This window comes from Oryzias latipes, chromosome 22 (genome assembly GCF_053564925.1).
Source record: "Oryzias latipes strain Hd-rR chromosome 22, Olatipes_Hd-rR_3.1".
Taxonomy (NCBI): Eukaryota; Metazoa; Chordata; class Actinopteri; order Beloniformes; family Adrianichthyidae; genus Oryzias; species Oryzias latipes.
The window spans coordinates 22,583,908-22,603,279 of NC_136258.1; the positions used below are offsets into that span (position 1 = coordinate 22,583,908).

Consider the following 19,372-nt stretch of genomic DNA (forward strand, 5'->3'; position numbering starts at 1 on the left):
ATTGTCTTTCACGTTTGACAGGATATCAGAAACACAGTCCCCTCCTAAATAATCCAGAATTTCTCTTTTTCCATCTCTCTCTTCACATACACAAAGAAGTGACATCATTCTGTCACCAGGAGAAAATAGCATGCTTTCCATTGACATCATTTCTACATCCCGTTGCCAGGAGACAGGGGAGTCAACAGGAGTTACTATGGCGACTGCACTTCACCTTCAAAGCTATTGACCTTTCTGCTAGTGTATGGGTACACATGCACTCATGCATGCACCTTGGTATTGTATAATATGAGCAGTCAAGGTCTTCTAAAGGCCTCATTACATAATAACCTTAAAGCTGCAGCTATAGAAGCATTTTTTACACTAAACTTCTAAAATGCTGTATTTTATAGATCATTTTTTTGGAACCTTCTCTACAAAAATGTACCTGAATGAACATTTTCTAAACAATATTTAAATTGAAATGTCCTGAAATGAAGAAAATGACTTCAAAATAGATGAGAGATTTTTATTTTGATATACGTTTGACTTGTATGAGTGTCCACCGTGTTTACCTGAGGATAATTCAGAGGTCCATTATCAGAAAATCACAGAAAAAGAATCAACTCAACACAATAAAAAAACAAAAAAAGGGGGAACATTTTAGCAGAATTGGGAGCAATTCGAGGGACGATGTACCACGGTGTTTGGTGAAAAGCATAATAATGTTGTTGACAGTATCACAGTGACTTGTATCAGTTTCTTTCACACCTCAACGACAATACGTCAAAACTGCAAATGCACAAAAGGACTTCTGTAAAGTGAAACAACAGGGATTTGTCTTGCAAAGTTAAGCAGAAGTAAAGCTACAGCACACGTTGCACAGTGTTCCAGGAACTGCTGTCATGTCAGAGTTCCCTACAGAAAACGGCGAGGTTTGCGATTGTGATTGCAATGAGGACGGCGGGACAGACGGCATGTCCCAGGATAAAAGCCCAGCTGAAGCACTGCTTCGAACTTATTTCAATTTCTGTCCTTTTATGGCACTGTCAGACCAGGTTTCGCCACAGTCACTTGCAAATTGAATTTAGCCGCCCCCCCCCCCTCTATTAATCTTTGTCCGGCAGATAAAAGACTAACCCAGAGGTGGCCATTACAGGATTTTTAGATTACGCCGCCTTCAGTTTTCCACTCCAAGTCTGGCTCTTTGTGGCACATAAAACACAGAAGGATCCTGTTGTCCCAGCAGGACATTCTCCCCCCCCCCCCCCCCCCCCCCCCCCCCCCCCCCCCCCCCCCCCCCCCCCCCCCCCCCCCCCCCCCCCCCCCCCCCCCCCCCCCCCCCCCATCCCCTACATTCTGTTTGGTCTCTTGAAAGTTGAACATTTTCTCTTAATTTTGGCTTTTTTGTGTCTAATTTAGTTTAAATGTGGTCATTAAAAGACCAGAATCTCTTTTTTTCTTTTTTAGTAAAAACTGTAAACTATGTTTGACCTGAACGACTGTACAGACCACAAAGTTCATTTAGATTGACACTGATGCTGCTAAAAGACAGCAGTTCAGGACAAATTCAAGTGCTCAATTGAATGATGATTAAAGTCAAGTCATGGTTATGTGTACAGATGGTCTGTACTATGGCTCTGCTCCATTCTTGGAATAAAATAAAATAAAAAAACAATCTACAATACGATGGTTTTCATGAGATCCTGGACGTCCAGCTATAAACCTGACAGAATGCTAAAATGACTGCAAGCTAAAAAGCTGTGGATAAAAGACATAACATGGATCGCATGAGGTGAATTCCTTGAACCCAGCAAGGAATAAATGTACTTAACATTCCCTCATTTTTTCTTTTGACTGAACTGAAAGCTATCCTTAGAGGCCATGCATTCCATCAGGGGGCTCACTACCTTTTCTGTTTTTTAAATGGAGTTTTCAGATCTCTGTTTTCTCTGAACTGAGCTCTAACTCCATGATGGAGTGGAAGCACGCCATTGCCAATTTTCTTTTCCTTTTTTTTCTCGCATCACTTTGTCTTTTCATCTTGCTCCCTTTTACCAGGACCAGCGTTCTCACTCCTGGACTTCCAGTATTGATGGAAAGATAACTCCAGCAGCTCCATCCCTCCAAAGAACTTCTGCTGGACCACGTACACGGCGATCATGACCAGGCAGTACAGCCTGACGGGAGTCCAGAGCCACAGGCCGGTGAAGCACAGAGCGATGAAGCTAGTCCAGTACAGCAGTGAGGCAGCTTTGATCAGAGACACTCGGAGCTCCGATTTACAAGGTGGCACGAGTGCAACGCCGTCCCGGACAAACCCCCGGGGCTGGCTTGAGTAGAAGTCCCGCAGGCGGACCTCTTTTTCCGCCCAACGTTCTCTACACCATAACTCAAGATCAGAGGAGGCGGCGGGAAGGGAGGAGACGGGGTAACGGATGACGTGGAAATGAATCTCCCGTGGAAAATGGCCCAGTATGAGATGGCGCTCCGTCTGGGGAATGTTCTTGGGGTATGCCACCGTTATGTCATGGACGGCGTCCAGGTTGTCTCCTAGCAAAGACAACATACGTTTGAATAAAGACAAAGAACAAACAAAGTAAAACTGTTACGTGATGACTAACCGATTCTAGCACTGAAACTGACCTGCAAGGCCTTTCAGAAGAAACGGGCAGAGCTGAAGGAGTATTCAAAGCTACAGGATGACACCTGACAGTGCCAGCTTCAGCACAGCTGAGCTCTATCAAGGGTTAAAAATAGAACCCAGAGGGGCACAGCGTACATGGAAAAAAACATCGCGCACGGTGAGTCAGTGGCGCAGAGTGAGGAGAGGAGAATCGGCGGATGATATCATATTGATTCCCGACACCTGCTGAGCGACTTAGTGCCATGCTCAGCATCCAGGGCGAGGGACGGTGGGAACGAGGGGCCGGAGGGGGCACTAAAGCCCCTGGAGGACTGCCAGTATTAGCTCATTCAGAAACAGGAGATGCTCGGGGAAGCTGCAATCCTGGCAGGAGCATAAAGCACAGGTCTAGCACCTCCTAAAGCGCAACAAATACGACCCCCGTCTGCCAACGTCAGTGGAATATCTGCAGTCATTTTGGTAACGTGTCATTTTCTAGTAACTCTGCTGATGCAGTATTTCCATTTTTACAAAAGGCTTTGTGTCCTGCCTGTTTACACTTGAACAAACAACATTAATCAGCAAAAACTGCAAGTGTGTGCTGTTTGCAGACAGACTAAGTGGTGTTTAGTCAAATGTTTCCACTGACATCATATGAAAAAGCGGCAGCGTAGCTCATCCCGACCTTTTTGTAGTTTGTCCACAATGAAGGTGAACCCGGTGCTGCGGGGATGAAGCACATACTCCAACTTTGGCAGCTTGTTTTTTTCAGCAAATGCATCGCTCTTTGTTTTGGTGTTCTCTGGGGAAGAAAAAACACAAAACAGTGCTCAGGCAACTGAACTCCAAGCTGTGTTTTAGAATTGTGTGCATATGGAAATATGAAAGCAGACAGCAAAATACAAGTTTAATATAAATATAAGTTTGATTTGGAGAATCTGCCGATATGGAGTCCCGACTGTTTAACGCGTTACAAAAAAACGAACAAATGTGAAATGAAAAGCTCCAGGTTTTCCCTGATTTTTTTTTCATTTAACACTGAAGTAGCTCCAACAACCAATCAAAAATACCAACCAGAAAAATCAGGGGATAATTAGTCATGTGAGAATGTTTGGTGACTGTAGTTTTAGGATCTTCAGAGCTAATTTACAAATGACTTTCTTCCAAAATCGTTGATGTAGCATGAAAATGATGATGAGTATCCATGACTAACTCATACCAATGCTATTTGTTTTGGTTGTTTTTGAGACTGTATTGTTGTTTTATTTTGGATCACTTTTTTTCGGAGCTTGCACTTTGTGGACGGTCCCTCAGAGTCTCTCTGTTTAATTCTCATGAAAGACAAAAAAACATTCTTTTTTTTCTTTTGAAATGCTTTTTTCAGCCTTTCTTTGCATTATGACAAATCAATCGAGACTTGCTGTCAGTTTTAAACATTTATTAAAAGATTAGAGTCCAAATCCAAACTGTTTTTTTGCGCCTCTTGCTCAAACTAGTGCCATTTTCTGCTAAACTTTACAGCAAAAAAATGTTCATGGTGTGCATTCTTCTGGTAGTTTGCATCTGTAATAATACATTTTAAATATATAGCGCCGATCATAATAATAAAATAAATATAAGATCCCTTATCAGGATGCAACATCTGATTTTGATCAAGTCTGAAACTACCCTAATCGAATTATCCCTCGTTTAATTTCTCTATATTTGATTGTCCATCCATCCATCCATCCATCCATCCATGGAGAACCAAATGCAAGCTAATAACTACAAAGTCAAGCACATCTTCTTACCAATAAAAGCCCATTTTGGCAACAAAAGCCCAATAAACAGCAGGAATAATAATAATTTTAAGATGTCACCTTCATGAGAACCTTCACCAATAATATTTACAAACATTCTTTGCGAATTTGTTGTAGAACTGTTTTCATACAAAGAACCCAAATGGCCAGACTGGAGTGGATCCGGCCTCTGCTGTCAAACCAAGCTGTGACTCGTCTCTCTTACACAACTGTTTGCTCGCTTCTGCAAGCTTCACGTTGAGTCATGGAATTTTTTCTTTTAAAGCTGTGTAACCTGAACTGGATCTAACAGATTAAAGGTCTGTGCGTAAGCCTTCAAAATAAAGTGTTAGTGGAAGATTAAACAAGAACCCTTGTTTAAAAGGATATCAGGAGATGATTGTGCAGATATGCAGCTTTTCCTTAGACCCACAACTCAAACGTGTGCAGACATGCAAAAAGCCATTCAAACAAATGGCATAAAGGATTCTAAATAATGCAACAAGACATCAGGGATGGGTTTGAAAATGTATTCATCAAATCAAACTATTAAAAAATACAACATTGATTAAACACATTAATTGTTTTTCTAATAAAGCAACTCATTTTATTTTCTAGGGCAGCAAAACTGCTTTTTAGTTTGTTATTACATGCAAGACTTTAGTAAAAGTTCCACCTTTGTTCAGTTTATTATAACCAAAATAATTATTTTAGAATGACAATCTGACAACCCTCCCAATATATGTTGAATTAAAAATATAAATGCTCCAAATTAAAATGCATTCATGAGTTTTACAGCAACACCCTTCTCTACTTAACTCCCTTCCGTCTGGTATAGACTGAAAGATCAAAAGATTTTTTAACAGAAAAAAAAGATCAATTTGGTCATATTTAGAGCTACCGTAGGTTTCACTACCAAAATTCAATGGCAATTTTTATGTTTTACATTTTCATTCAAGTCCATTTTATTTGGCAACGATAAAACAGTTTTCACAGAACTAGTAATAGTAATTAAAGCTGGAACTCATATAATTAATTACAGTAAAAACTAATTGAAACTGTTTTGTCTAAAAAACATTACATTAGAAAGAAAACCAATTAATTTGACTTCATGAATTAAAATCAAATTTTTTAATAAAGATTGATTCAATATTAAAGAAAGCATTTAAAAACAGTCCTAGTTTTATGTGCAATCAGTTTTTAAATGACACGTAGGAAAGGGATTAAATATAAAAGTGGCGGTTGGGTTTTCAGTCACTAAAACGGTTGCTTGACTACATACTTTTAGGATGATGGGAAAAAAAAATGTCAGGAATGAGCTTGATTTTTTTTCTCACCAGTGAGGTCTGTACCCTCAGGAAACAAAAGCAGCTGCAGGGGTTCTTTTATGTCGCAGAAGTAGTCCAACATGTTCTCCAAATGTTTCTTGTCTACATCCCAGCGACGGTGGATAAAGACAAAGCAGGCCACCTGCATCGCCCAGCCTGAAAAGTCACAACATGTCAAAGCCACAACTCATCTTTGACTTACTCTAGACCAGTGTTTTTCAACCAGTGTGCCGCGGCACAGTAGTGTGCCGTGGGAGATGGTCAAGTGTGCCGTGGGAAATTACCCTCATTAATCATTCACTGATCTAAAAACATTTTCCATCTCCCGGAAATCAGCTCTTTGTTCATCCAAACAGGCCCTGATGAAACACTGAGTAGTTAGTTATATAAAAGATCTTAAAATTACTTTTTATTTGTGTTTATTTGATTCTATTAAAGACATTTTGATAAGAATGACGGTATTTACCTGCAGCTATAGCGGTTTGCGGAAAAGTCCCGCCCCTTTACCAGTCTCCGCCAATCATTGTTGAAGGCTTAATCACATGTCAGCAGTCTGACCAATCAGAAGTGGTTAAAGTCTTCACTTCCTTGTTCTTAATTCTGCTCATAAAGTCTCTCAGTTCCAACAAAAATACCAGCTAAAGCTCGTCTTTAGTGGTGTAGCTTTCCACAGAGTCCGGTGTCAGACCGTGAACAAAACAATGAAGCTCACAGACGCGAGTCTTTCTGCCCTTTTTCGGCAGTTTTCACACTACATCTCCCATGATGCATTGGCTTAAAGGGCCAGTGTCCCAGCGCACAATGAGTCGTCGTCCGCGTGAAATGTCTAGAAACCTCAACGGACAAACAAGTTCTAGACAACAAGTTTCTAACTTTTCTAATTTAACTTTTATTTCATCTCTTAGAAAAAACAGCCGCAACTTCCTGCTTTTTTGGCCACAATTATCACAAAATGCACGTGAGATTGCGGGGGGGGGGGGGGGGGGGGGGCTCTTGATCAATAGAGACCATGAATTTCTGCTTTTTTTTTTTTTTTTTTTTTTGGATGCTGGTGTGCCGCGGGATTTTTGTCAAGGTTAAAGTGTGCCGTGGCTCAAAAAAGGTTGAAAAACACTGCTCTAGACATATTTCATGCAGAGGTGGGCCTGTTTTTCAGGAAGAAAACAAAAAAACCAAAAGAATGTAAAGCAGATTTCCAGTCATCCCAATGACATGACTTCTTGAAATATTGAGAAAAGCAAAGCTAGCTTGTCTAAACCATCATTTATAGATCGTCATACTACTGTAGATTTGCATTGGTGAGTTCTTATTAACATCTGACCTCAAACATTGACGTGTTATTATGTTTTATCATTGTTACTATGAAGTTTTTATTTGATCAAACCAAAAAGAAGGTTTGGGAAAGTGAGTTCATGAGGGTGTTTGTAGATAAGGGAACAGTATCCACTGTATACACACCAAAGCCAGGCACAGCCTTTAGTCCGGCCTTGAGGCAGATCTTCTCCAGACGAAGGTAGCTGTACCTGAGCAGACAACACCAGAGGAACATCCAGTCCAGACGAGTGCGGTGGTTCATAATGATCACACTCCGCTCACCCGGAATAAAGCCGTCACCTGTAATCACCACCTTCACCCCAAAAACAAGCTCCAGCAAAGACTGCCGGAGTCAAAGGGACAGAGAAGGAGGAAACAAAAGGAATCAGAAACATCAATTAAGAGCCCCAACCATGGCTTAAAAAGTACGAAGAGCGTTAATGGTGAAAAGTTTAAATACAATGAAATGATTTGTTCTTGAGCAGACAAAAATCATAACTAAAGAGGAGCTGGCTGAGAGAAACAAGCCAACCTACGCACCACAGGAAGGGTAAGCCAGGTGGCAACTATTCGATCCGTGAGCCAGCGATACCAAGCAGGAGAAACCAGCATGAGGGGTAAAACTGGACCCAGCATGAAGATACTTCCAAAGAAGCTACCCAAAAAAAGGGTCACGACAAAGTAGAGCCCCCGCACCGACACCGCCATCTGGAAGAGACAAAGAAGACTAGGTTTTTTAGTAAAACATTCTGCCGAAAAACAGAAAATAATCATCTCTAGGAGTTAATGTCTGAGCTATGACTGTTAAAGCGTAACTAGTTAAGTTTGGACAGCGCCATCGCGGCTCAGCATGCCGAATCCCTTCATTAATGCTGATGGAGATATGAAAAATGTGATAAACGACACTGATAACAAAGGTTACTGTTCTTTTGTCCCACAGATATATTTCCCAACAAACAGTGGAAAATTCTGGGCATGCAGCACAGAGATGGAAAATGTATAAATATGGGAACACTTTATCAGCAAACTGTGAATGCATGATAACGCTCAGCTGATGTTGTGACTCAAGATGTCTTTAATGCACAAAAAAAGAAAAAAAACAACAACAATTTTTTAAAGCAAGTTCTGGCTTAGTCTAGTTAATTTTTATATATCAGCTATGCAGCAGGTTCTATAACTGTTACCATGACGACATGTCACACCACCTGTCAAATGGTCCACTTCTTGTGAAATCCAATTTAAACTTGACATTGGACAGTTCAGGCCTCCGAGTCGTACGTTAATTTCTGATAATGGGCACCACATTTGGCATTTTCCCCTTGCATATATAATATTCATCTTCAAATTAATTTGGAAAACATAAAGAATGTTTTGGGAAAAACGGTGGATGAGTTTTTAAAAGAAATCTTGGTGCTGAAGTAAAGCCACCAATATAAAAATAATTACTAAATTACTGTTAGTACCAACCAAACCCTGACTAGACACTCGTCTAAAGTCATGATCCTCTTGCTGATTATATTATTTGCATCATAATAAATATTTTAAACGCGTAAAAAAACATATGGCAGACCTGTCCCACCCCCTCTCTGAGATGAGCCACTCGTTTGTCTGCAGCCATCCTATCTTGCGACCTATTAGGCTAATTGATTTTTTCATAAAAGTATCGGGTGTTAAATGCAGTGACGTGTTGGAAAAACCTGTGACTCAAACCCAGACAGAGGGTCATCAAAGCAGACCTGCAAGGGTAAGCTAGCACCACTGTGTGTCTTTCAACAACTCAAAACATCCCTAATTAAGCAAAAATAAAACATAAAAACAACATGAGTAAGGGTTTTGTGTAAATACATATCAAAAAGTTGCAATTATGGAGATTAATAAGATGTTCATCAATAAATAAACATTTATATATGCCATAAAAGTGACTTTGTGCATGTCAAAAGGTGTTTATTTGATGATGAAATCTACTGACACTTAAAAATGACCAATTTTATTAAAAAATATCAATGCAATTTCTATAAAAGTCATAAGAACTAATATCTTGATAAAAATAGCCCTCTCAAAGTTATTATTTTAAATAAAACTACAGTCGGCGGAACAACAGTAATAATGGTTTGCTGATCTAAAATATCAGTCTAAATAAATAATGGAGCGTATGTACATGCATAAGAGGTAAATCAACAGGTAGAGCAGAGAAAAGGAAACACAAACTTACAGGAAGTGTAAATATACATCATCTTTATACAGTTCTAGAGGTGAAGGTTGAAAAGGAAGCAGATTCTTTTCTGCACACCATTCCTCACCTTGCTGACACATGCCGTTGTAATGAGCAATTACTACCAGCAGGTGTTTTCTTTCTCACACGACATCTTTCCATCACAATTATACACTTATTGGAGCACAACACCCAATGCCTTGCCCTTGTTGACACCCTGATGCGGCACCTTTCATGACGGCAACCAACGTGAGCTAGGGTACGTTGAAGTTATGTCACATGACCATGATGGCCATGAGGGTTTAAGGGTTACTGGTTTTGACAATGGAAATTATGAGGCATGGAAGGTGTGGACAACAGGCTTGCTCAGTACAACTTCAGCACTATGTCCCCCACACACAGATGCCTCCTGTCAAACACAAGCACCACCAAAGGCAGCTGGAAAAACTGACACAAATATGCAGGTCGTCACACTGGAACCCAGAACCCAGAACAATGCAAAAATGCACATCGAATTTCTTCCTAATGCAAGTGATCAAGAAGACAAGAATTATATAAGACATTCCATGGAAACCTTTGTTTTCATGATCAAGGACAGGAATAGAACCACTTGTGAGTTTTGTTTAGTACAATCCATTTTGTTGATTTCAAATGTATTTGGTCACCATAGAAACAATCCTGAACGCACTCCCCTAAATGCTCTCCTGACAGCCAATGTCTGACTTTGCTGGCAGACACTTTACATTCCAAACTTTAAGCGAAGACCAGACATCTCAGCAGAGCAAAGCAGAAAGAGGAGGTCAAGCATGTCTAGGCTAAACAGTGAATTTGTTTGGGTGTTGGGACTCGTAAGAGAAAAAGGGAGTGAACATCAAGAGAAGAAGCTTGATAGCTAAAAGAAATTATGCTACTAGGAAAAATTAAATGTGCCACGAAACGTTTTTTTTTTTTTTTTTAAGGCAAGTTTAAAGATTTAAAAAAAGAAAACATTTATCTAGAAAACAAACCCTGATGTCTGGAGATGATAAGACGAGATAGGACAGCCTCAACCAGACAAGGAGGATTCACACGTGTTACATTTATGAAAGTGGCATTAAAGTGAAACTAAGTCTGGAGGGAAAGGATTGCAGAAGTCTGAGAAAGAAAGAAACCTTGTTGGCGTTTTTTTTTTTTTTTTTTTAATGTAAGCTATTCTTGAGAATTATTATGGAAGTTAAAATCCAACTCCAATCATCTCTTGATCTATTTTAAAAGTGTTCCCAGTGATGTTTTATTAACGATTATGGCGTTTTTAGGCTAAAAAAATGGTGTTTAAACGCTCTTCTGCTGGCTTACATCTCCTCACAAGCCCAACTTAAAATAACAGGTGCAACAAAAATGGCAAGTAATATGGGAGCTAACTATCCGTACAGGTGTCAGCTCAGACAAGGAAAACAAAGACGTCCATGGATCTATTTGTCAGTAAGTGGACGCATCAGAATGAAGCGAAGCGGGATGTTTGTGGCCCGCCGACTGGAGCACATACGTCACTGCTACAAGCTTTCTTTTTCACAACAATATGAGTAAATAAATGGTCAGAAATGCTATTTTAATCTCAATTTCCTTTTAATATGTCCTCCAACATGAGACAAATGCCAGAAGATCATGTTAAAAACACAATTGTCATTGGAGTGGGTCTTTAAACAGGTATGGCCACCAATATTCTTTGTAATTTTTTGTATATAAACAATTTACACAGAAACTATGAACAAATATAGATAATTCTCTAGAAAACGTGTTGGTTTAACTGGTTAAAAATTAGATTAAGCCGTAAATGGATGTTTTCCCTGAAAAATATTATGTCTAGCAGTTAATTAACAGGTTTTGGTTATTTTAAACTTGTAGTCAAAAATCAACAATTTTGATATACAAAAATATGAAGAGGACCCAGCACAGGTTTCTTATCCACAACGTCAATTCTTAACACTAGCAGCAATCACTGATGCGCATGATGAGGAAAGAGGGGCTGAGCAACAGATAAGACTGAATAAATATCAGAGGCCTGGAAGTGGACATGGACGAGCCTTAATCCCAAACAAAACGATTTAAACATATTTTTAAGTGACAATTCACTTGCTATGGGTAATTATATATCTTTTAGACTCAATAGCCAATGGTAACAGATCTCTTATCTGCAAAAGTAATAACAATTAATATTTCCCGATAACTAATTATTTGAAATTTAAACATAAGCACGAACCGATATAGTATTTACAGAATGTAGTATGAACTTGTAACAAATGATTAAATATTATACGAATAGGGAAAAAAAGTTTTTGTCGGTCACGGTGCAAATGAATTTTGAGCACCGAGTAACGTCAATCGCAACATGCTAACTATGTAGCGTTAGAAATAACAATCAAGCTAACATCACTGAAGCAACTCAAAAGGTAATTACGACACACTCTTAAAATTCAAGTATACGCACCTCTTGTTTTTTTTACTCCGCAGTTAATGCTGATTCAGGTGTGCTACACCCAATGTGTCCAAACACCCAGCTGCAATGTTATTGGTTGCGACATAGCAGCATGCTAACAGCTAACCTCGACTGACGCGATTCTCTTCAGCTGCCGCGTTTCCTGGTCTGAGAGCTACGGAGAGTTAAGATGGCAAATTGTTTGTCTATTGCCGGTCTCGTCCATTTACTTCGCTAATGCAGTTCTGCAATATTTGAGCCCAGCGACGTGCAGCTAACGTGCAACCACCGTCCTGCCAACCTGCAAGCAACGGTGTAACGCTGAGTTCCGCTCGCCTACGGCAAGTTGTGTGCCCCCAACGGGAGCGCGCGGACTTCAGCAAAACCATGAATGAGCCCAGCAAACTATTCAACTGTATGTAAAACATTTCATATTATACTGTAAGGGTAATTGTTAATTAAAGAACTTAAGCGTTGTTCTCAAGTATTAATGATTTGTTAGAATATTATTATTATTGATAATATTATTGATAATAATCAATAATAATATCAATAATAATATCAATAATAATATCAATAATAATTAATAACAAAAATACTTGCTTGGTGCCAACAATAAAGTCTATTGCCGATACATTACTTATGTTTAGTTAGAAAGTAGCACAAGTGATCAGGTATAAAGTTAATTGTTGCGGTCAACACAATACAGTAAAAAAATAGAAATAAATCATCATAAAGAAAACTCTTAATAGGATAAAATGTGTCAATTAATTTTTTATTTTAAATATACAAAATAATTAGGGTTGTATAGGTTAAATATGTGCAAAATTGTCTTTTAAACTCCAAAAAGCATTAAGAAAAATCTCAAATCAGTTGTTATATGATTCATAAGACCACATGTGTTCATTTTTAGTATGATCCCATAAATATGAAATCAATTCAATTCAATTTTATTTGTGTAGCCCAAATTCACAACAACAGTCGTCTCGAGAGTACATGAATAGCACTGCACCAAACAGAGGCATGGAGAACTAAATGATGAATAATAATCAAGAATAGAGGAGAGAGAGATAAATCATAACTTGTTGCATGTATTTCTTTCATTCACAATGAAATGTTCTGAAAGCTTCACTGAACTTGCTTTTTGCAGTTGCAGAAGCAATATTAAAACGTGGTCCATTTTTAGAACCCCCTGAATCCCTTTTGGGGATCTTGGAGCCATTCCAGCTACTGTTGAGTCAAGGCAGGGTACACTCTGGACAGGTCACCGGTCGGTTGCAGGGTCACACACACTCCGCCACTCACATTATTCGATTGGGTGATATTATTCCAAGCATACCGTTTAAAAGTTCGAGGAGAATAATGTATGAAGATAATTTGTCAAATACTGGGGAACCCCTACTTTGCAATTTTTTCTAATGTTTTAAAAAGCATCTAAACACCTTAATATTGTGGTAATTTAGTATAATACTGACTAATTATGTCTTAATATGTTCATATAGAAAAAATCTGCAGTGCCTGTTCTTGAAACGAAAACGTCTGCTGTTTTTATTTAGTCCTGAGAACACATAACCTGTTAATACACACATGTAGCTTGTTGAAATACATTTGAGAAACACAGGAAAAGCAATCTGTATACGATTTTTTACACTGATTATGTAGGAGTAAACACAACAGAAAACGTAGGTAGTAAATCCGGGTTTTCCCCCACTTCAAAGGTGGTGGTGTCTGACTGTAGGCTCAAACTCATGCATATATGCCTTCATTTGAGCTGCTTTCAGCAAAGTATTTCATATTTACAAGGTCAAAAAAGATGTTGTGCATTTTACAAATTCTCCAGCCTGTAGGAGGCCTAATCAGACATGAGATCCGACTCTGAAAGCACCAAAAACTCAACAGAACTGGTCAGAATATGCCTTGGACAAAAAAGATTGAAGACGGAAAGATCATTAATGTTGAGGAACTGTTCTCATTGTTTTCAGTCAGATTCCATCACCTGTTGGATGTTTGACAGATGACTGTATTAACCCCTTCACGCCATATGTGACTAATTTGTAATATAACATTTATTCCTTTATTCGCCTTGAACAGAAAAAAAACACAGAAAAATATATTTTTTACCTAGTTAAACATTTATTCAGGCATGACGGGGTTAAAAAGTTGCTTTAAAGTTGAATTAATGAAGTTTAAATTTCCAGTTGTAATTTCTGAGTCTGAATAGCTGCCTGAATATCCCCTGATTGACACACAGTCCTTCCTGCATCTGGAGCCTCATCATCTGTTTCTGACTTGCTTTCAGGTTTGATATGTTTGACACCTTATTTTGTGTTTGATTTTAACAACATGAAAAATTGTCTAATGTGTCAACTTTACCTGTCCAAGTTGTTCTCAGGGTTTGTTTGTAAATTTGTCCAGGTGTTAAAATTAATAACTTTATCTGTCATTATAAAACGAATTTTGGAATTGCATAGGAAGAAAAAATATGACCCTTGTAATAGATTTTGTGACAACCGTTCAGGCTTTTTTTCTGCTCATTTTCTTCTAATTTGCACATTTTTGTCAACAGTAACTTTTATGGAAAAATACGTTTTTACGGCTGGTTTTGTGATGTTTTATATTTTGATACATTTAAAAGGTCATTTGCACTTTTTTAATGTGAGTGGAGTCTAAGCAAGGTGGTCCAAAAACACTTGAATGCAGCAATAAATGCAAATTATGAGCAATGACCTGCAAGCAACAGTGGCCTGGATTTTTTTGCAGTTTTACACGGCTGAGATTGATATCATATTGTGCAAAAATTTAGTTTTAGAAATAAACTTATTGGTTTTTAAAAGCATTTTAGATGTTTTTATTTTATTTAATTAGTTTAATGTCCAAATACTTGCTGTGATGAAACGAGTGAAAAACCTGTTCATCTGGAAGTGTCTGTGGGCATGGTAGCTGGTTTCTTGACCTTTTAGACATAAGAGTTTTAATGTAATTCTATTACAAAATAGCTCAATATTGCCCAAGTGGGTATTAGACATTGTGGTAATTTCAAAGACGTTCTCAGGGACTCATAGGAAGTTACAGCTGTGGGCACAAATGAAATGATGTGGTGGTCATTGTTGAAATGGGTCTGAAGAAGCCTCTAACTGTTGTTGAGTTACTGTGTTATGGCAACATGGCAGGTTTGAGAGGTCTATGGTGTAAGAGACGAGTGAACAGATGTGGAATGGGACTGTTAAAAAACATGAAAGTATAATTAAAAAAAACACCTCTTTTTAGTGATCAGTAAAAATGACTTCAGATTTCTACTTGTTATTCAAATTCTGACACTACCTTTTGCAAACAATTATGAGTTAATCATCAAACATGAGCAGAGAACATACATCTTTAGAAATGGTTAGCATGTCACCTGCCCCAGCACACAACTGTCAACAGGGGGTGCTCTTTTTACAAGCTCCTTTCATGATGTTTTGTGACAAAACACAGATTGTCTGTTAGATCAGATCAGAAAGTGGGACTGCACTGAATGAGGGCTTTGTAGATCTAACATTTTGATAGTGAATCCTTTGTTGTGCTTGAAGAAGCAGTGAAAATAGTAGCAATATAAAGAAGGATGTGCTGAGGGGGAGGCCGATTTTTTGAAAAACAGGCGCAAAAAAAGTGTTTTGTGAAGACATGTAGCTTTGAATAAGCTTAAATTGCATCATGTGATTTGTTTTTCATAACAAAGCACAAAAAAATAAAAGCCCTTTTTCTAATTTCTAATTAAATGTAGGCTTAAAAATCAGAATTATTAATGTCAAGAATAAGGCTGCAACTTGCAATCATTTCAGTCATTTCTTGCCACGATGCATTATAGATTGTTTTTGTAGTTTAGGGAAAAGCCCAAATTTCTCCACAACAACACAATTGATTGTAACTAAGCTCCAGCTTTTAGACTTTCCATCTGTTAATGTAAATAAAGTCTGTAAAATAGCATCTTAACGTAAAACATCTTAACGTAAGTTTGCCATTCACTGAGACACTTTCTAACAGGCTTTACTCATTAAAACACATTTCAAGGAACAATGGAAAACACTCATTTTTAATGGTAAATGGTAAATGGCGTATACTTATATAGCGCTTTCTACCTTCTTTCGAAGGCCCAAAGCGCTTTATAGTCACAGTCCCATTCACTCATGCACACACACATTCACACACACATTCACACACTTAGAAAGAAACCTTACCATGGATTTAATTATTAATACAATTTTGCAAAGACCAAATCAAATATTTAACCATATGTGGAAAGATGTTTTTCAAACATTCCCAATTTCAGCGTCTTGGTTAAAGTTCTCCACAGAATACCTCAAAAGGCAGGGAAGGTGCTTTGTTACAGTGTGCGCCCCGGAGAAAGGTTTCGGACCGCAGTCCGTTCGGCTGCAACGCACTTAATAATAATCATAATAATAAAAGCCCGTTTAGAACATAATCTTGCTCTGTGTCAGAGCTCTGCTTGTTTACAACATACCGCATAATATCTTCTATAGTAGTATAGTAATTTGACCAGACCAATCACTATCTGACACGTCATCGGACTGACGAACAGCCAATCACATAATGTGACGTCAGCACTAGTCGAAGGACCCCGGTTGATTGTTGCAGGCCGAATGGTTATGGTAACTATACTGGCCTCTTGTGGGCAAAGGCGGGGGAGATCCTGGACAGGTCGCCGGTCTGTCACAGGGCCACTATAACACACCCATGCACACTCACACCTTGGGACCATTTAGAGTAACCAATTAACATGTCTTTGGATGGTGGGAGGAAGCCCGAGTCCCTGGAGAAAACCCACGCATGCATGGAGAGAACACGCAAACTCCACACAGAAAGGTCTGCCATTGGTGTTCTGTTTCAGGTCCCCCAGCCGGGACTTGAACGGGACTTCTTGCTGTGAGGCAACTGCATCACCGTACTTAAATAGTGTTTTAATTAAAAGAATTTTCAGAGTAAAGTTCTTCGATGTGTAAATCACCCCCTAAGTGTGATGTCTCAAGAGGAAGTTGTCACATGTTAGGTGGGAATATTTGGAATTATCATCAAGGAGTAAGAATGACCAATTATGAAGGATTGATGTCCAATTCAATGACATTTTCATTCAAAAGCTATAGCTGTCCAAACCATCCAGTTTTTTTTTTTTTTTTTGCCATCATAAACACCCCCAAACTCATTTGATCTCTGAAGCTCAACAGACTCGAGCTGTGAGTCCCTGGATGGGAATTGTCTGTGAATGCCCAGTTCTGTAGGTCACTGCAACCACATGGGGGTGCTTACATGTGCTTGTCCCAAGTCAGGATAAATCCAGATAAATGATGGAGTCATTTACTTTGACGACCCCTGAGGGGTGAGCAGCTGAAAGAGCAAAGACATCACAGGACAAAGTTAAGAACATCAAGAGAAGTTCTAAAAAGCAGTAAATGTAAATCGTGCTTTGCAAAGGGGTGTTACTGAAGGCCATTTGGTCTTTGTGTTAGTGGTAAATAACTTTAATGACGGGAGCTGTATGTGGGTTTTTTGGCCCTTTTTTGTATCGCTTTCTTCTTTGAGGAGCAGGTTCTTCATGTTCCCCCATAAACCTTCTTGTATTTTATTTGATTTCTTTACATTGTGCTGAGTTACTTTGAGAAATATTAACCGGTGAATAAATGCATAAATTAACTGTTCATACGAGGTTTTCCTGTCAGGATGTTGAACCTTTCAAATGGTCTCAGATCATGTAAGTTACTGGGAGAAAAAATCCAAATCACATGAAAACAAATTTTGGCACTCATTAAATCGTTTTCCACTCCTCAGGAGTTTATCATTATTTTTTTAATCATGTTACAGTGTTTCTCCTGAGATCCTCTTCCCAGTAATGGACCCAAACTAATTCAGTGTGGTACGGATGATATACTTCTTGACGTAAGCCATCAAACATAGCCTTTTAAAGCTGTGTAAATCCTTGCATGTGTCATTTGTTTCTTTTACCCGCAGTTATGAGCTGCTCTACTGTTACAAATTACCTCAGCTTTCAGTGATGCCTGTGTGCACGGACTGGTCAGTGTGTCTGAGTGCATCCGAGCCTGAACATGCGCTGTCTTGTGTCAGCGCGGCTGCGTACGGGGTGGGTGAGCGAGCCTGAGATGGACTGACAGACGAGGCAGCAGAGAGAGTGCACTTAGTCAAACTCAAGACTTTTCCATGACCTCTTTTGCATGGCATGCACTCTATCTGAGAGACTGAGTGAACTCCATTGCTTTATCGGTGTAAACTTCTCTAGGGTCATCATTTCAGAGAGTGGAAAAACCTTGCTTTGGGACCAGCTTCTCTTGTTGGTTTGTCAGTTGGCGGCCCGCTCTTCATCAAAGAGCTCCACATCTGGTTCAAAAGAAAACCACCACCGTGAGGTGCTCCTTAACCTGTTGCCTTGAGAAATTTAAAGACTTCTGACAGATTCTGATTTTAGTGCAGGAAAACAACCCCCACCTGCAGCTGTGACTTGGGAGGTAAGCCAAGCTAACAGCAACTGCTTTGCAATAAATTGCATCAAATTGCCTGTTAAATGCCAACACCAGCAGTAACATGAATTTATGTTGGACTTGCCTTTCTTCTAAGAATAGAAATAGAAAAGGGGAGCGACTGTCTTCATGGTTTTTTGCACAGCATTTTTAGTCTTGAGCTAGATTTTTATTAATAAAAAAAGGACACTTGGTTTGTTTTTTTAATTCAACATTCTTGCCTCCAAAGCTTGTTGCAACAGTGGACTCATTCACTCATAGTTTTTGCAGCAGAAAAAGCCCATGCACAGTAGAATGACTTGTGTGCTGACCTCTCTTTGTGTCAGATCTCTTCTCTGTTTCATTGCTTTTTCCACCGTGGTCTCTAGGCAATAAGGATTAAAGCTGTGGGGTCACAAGCTGTCTATTTTTAACAACAACAGTGTTCGGAAGAGCATCAGCCTTTGGGTCATTAACTCAGAAAAGCACAAAACCAAGAAGTACAGCACATTTTTGTTAGGACCCTTCAAGTTTAAAAGAATTCAGTGATGTTTTTTGTTTCAACACAGATAATCTCCTGTTCTGCAGCTCATGTTTCTGAGGCTGGAGTTATGTTGCAAGTGGGTTAAACGTATCAAACACGTCAGATAGATGCTTTGATCTGACATTTGCTCTCTTTATAGAGTTTTTGCAGAAGACAGACAAGCAAAGCATTCAGGGAAAGAACACGACAAAATTAGATTCTTATTCATTTCATGGGGGTCACATGCTCCTGTTTTGAGCCTTCTTTGTGGTTTGTTGGGTCACTTGGAAAGAACATTGGTTAGATTTTATTAGAGTGTCATGACACTTAACAAGTTTACAAGTCTCACTTTTGCCATGGTTGCATTCCATCCTATCTCAATGAACCTTATCTAAAGTGGACGCCAGGAAAGTCGTCCAACCTTGAACATGTGATTTAGCGGAAACAGAGTACAGGTGTTATATTTTACCTCCTTTTTTACCATCCAGATGTCTTCATATTTTCCCCTCTTACAGTCCACTTCTCAGTATTTCTTATTCAGGCTCTTTTCTTTGAGCCGATGCCAGATATGTGTTTAAGCTTGGTGGACCGTCTCTGTACAGGTTAAAAATAACGATCCAATTTTTTGCTTCATGTCCTGAGAGCCGTATT

The 19,372-nt window shown here is 39.0% G+C and overlaps 1 protein-coding gene across 1 annotated transcript; it reads right to left on the bottom strand.

Annotated features, from left to right (window-relative positions):
• Positions 1-1,375: 1,375 nt before the first annotated feature.
• Positions 1,376-12,101, bottom strand: lclat1 (lysocardiolipin acyltransferase 1). The gene is made up of 6 exons (XM_023951297.2): positions 11,705-12,101; positions 7,566-7,733; positions 7,170-7,368; positions 5,721-5,867; positions 3,291-3,407; positions 1,376-2,532 (listed from the first exon to the last, which is right to left on the bottom strand). The coding sequence occupies exons 2-6, from the start codon at positions 7,731-7,733 to the stop codon at positions 2,006-2,008; spliced, it is 1,158 nt and encodes a 385-aa protein (XP_023807065.1). The 5' UTR covers positions 11,705-12,101; the 3' UTR covers positions 1,376-2,005.
• Positions 12,102-19,372: the final 7,271 nt, after the last annotated feature.

Excerpts from the sequence above, each read along its gene's own strand:
- lclat1 (XM_023951297.2), bottom strand. The coding sequence starts at position 7,733 with ATGGCGGTGTCGGTGCGGGGGCTCTACTTTGTCGTGACCCTTTTTTTG. Across the intron at positions 7,369-7,565 it reads CCTGGCTTACCCTTCCTGTG|TCTTTGCTGGAGCTTGTTTT; the intron begins GTGCGTAGGTTG and ends TGACTCCGGCAG. Across the intron at positions 2,533-3,290 it reads TGTGGACAAACTACAAAAAG|GAGACAACCTGGACGCCGTC; the intron begins GTCGGGATGAGC and ends TGTCTTTGCTAG.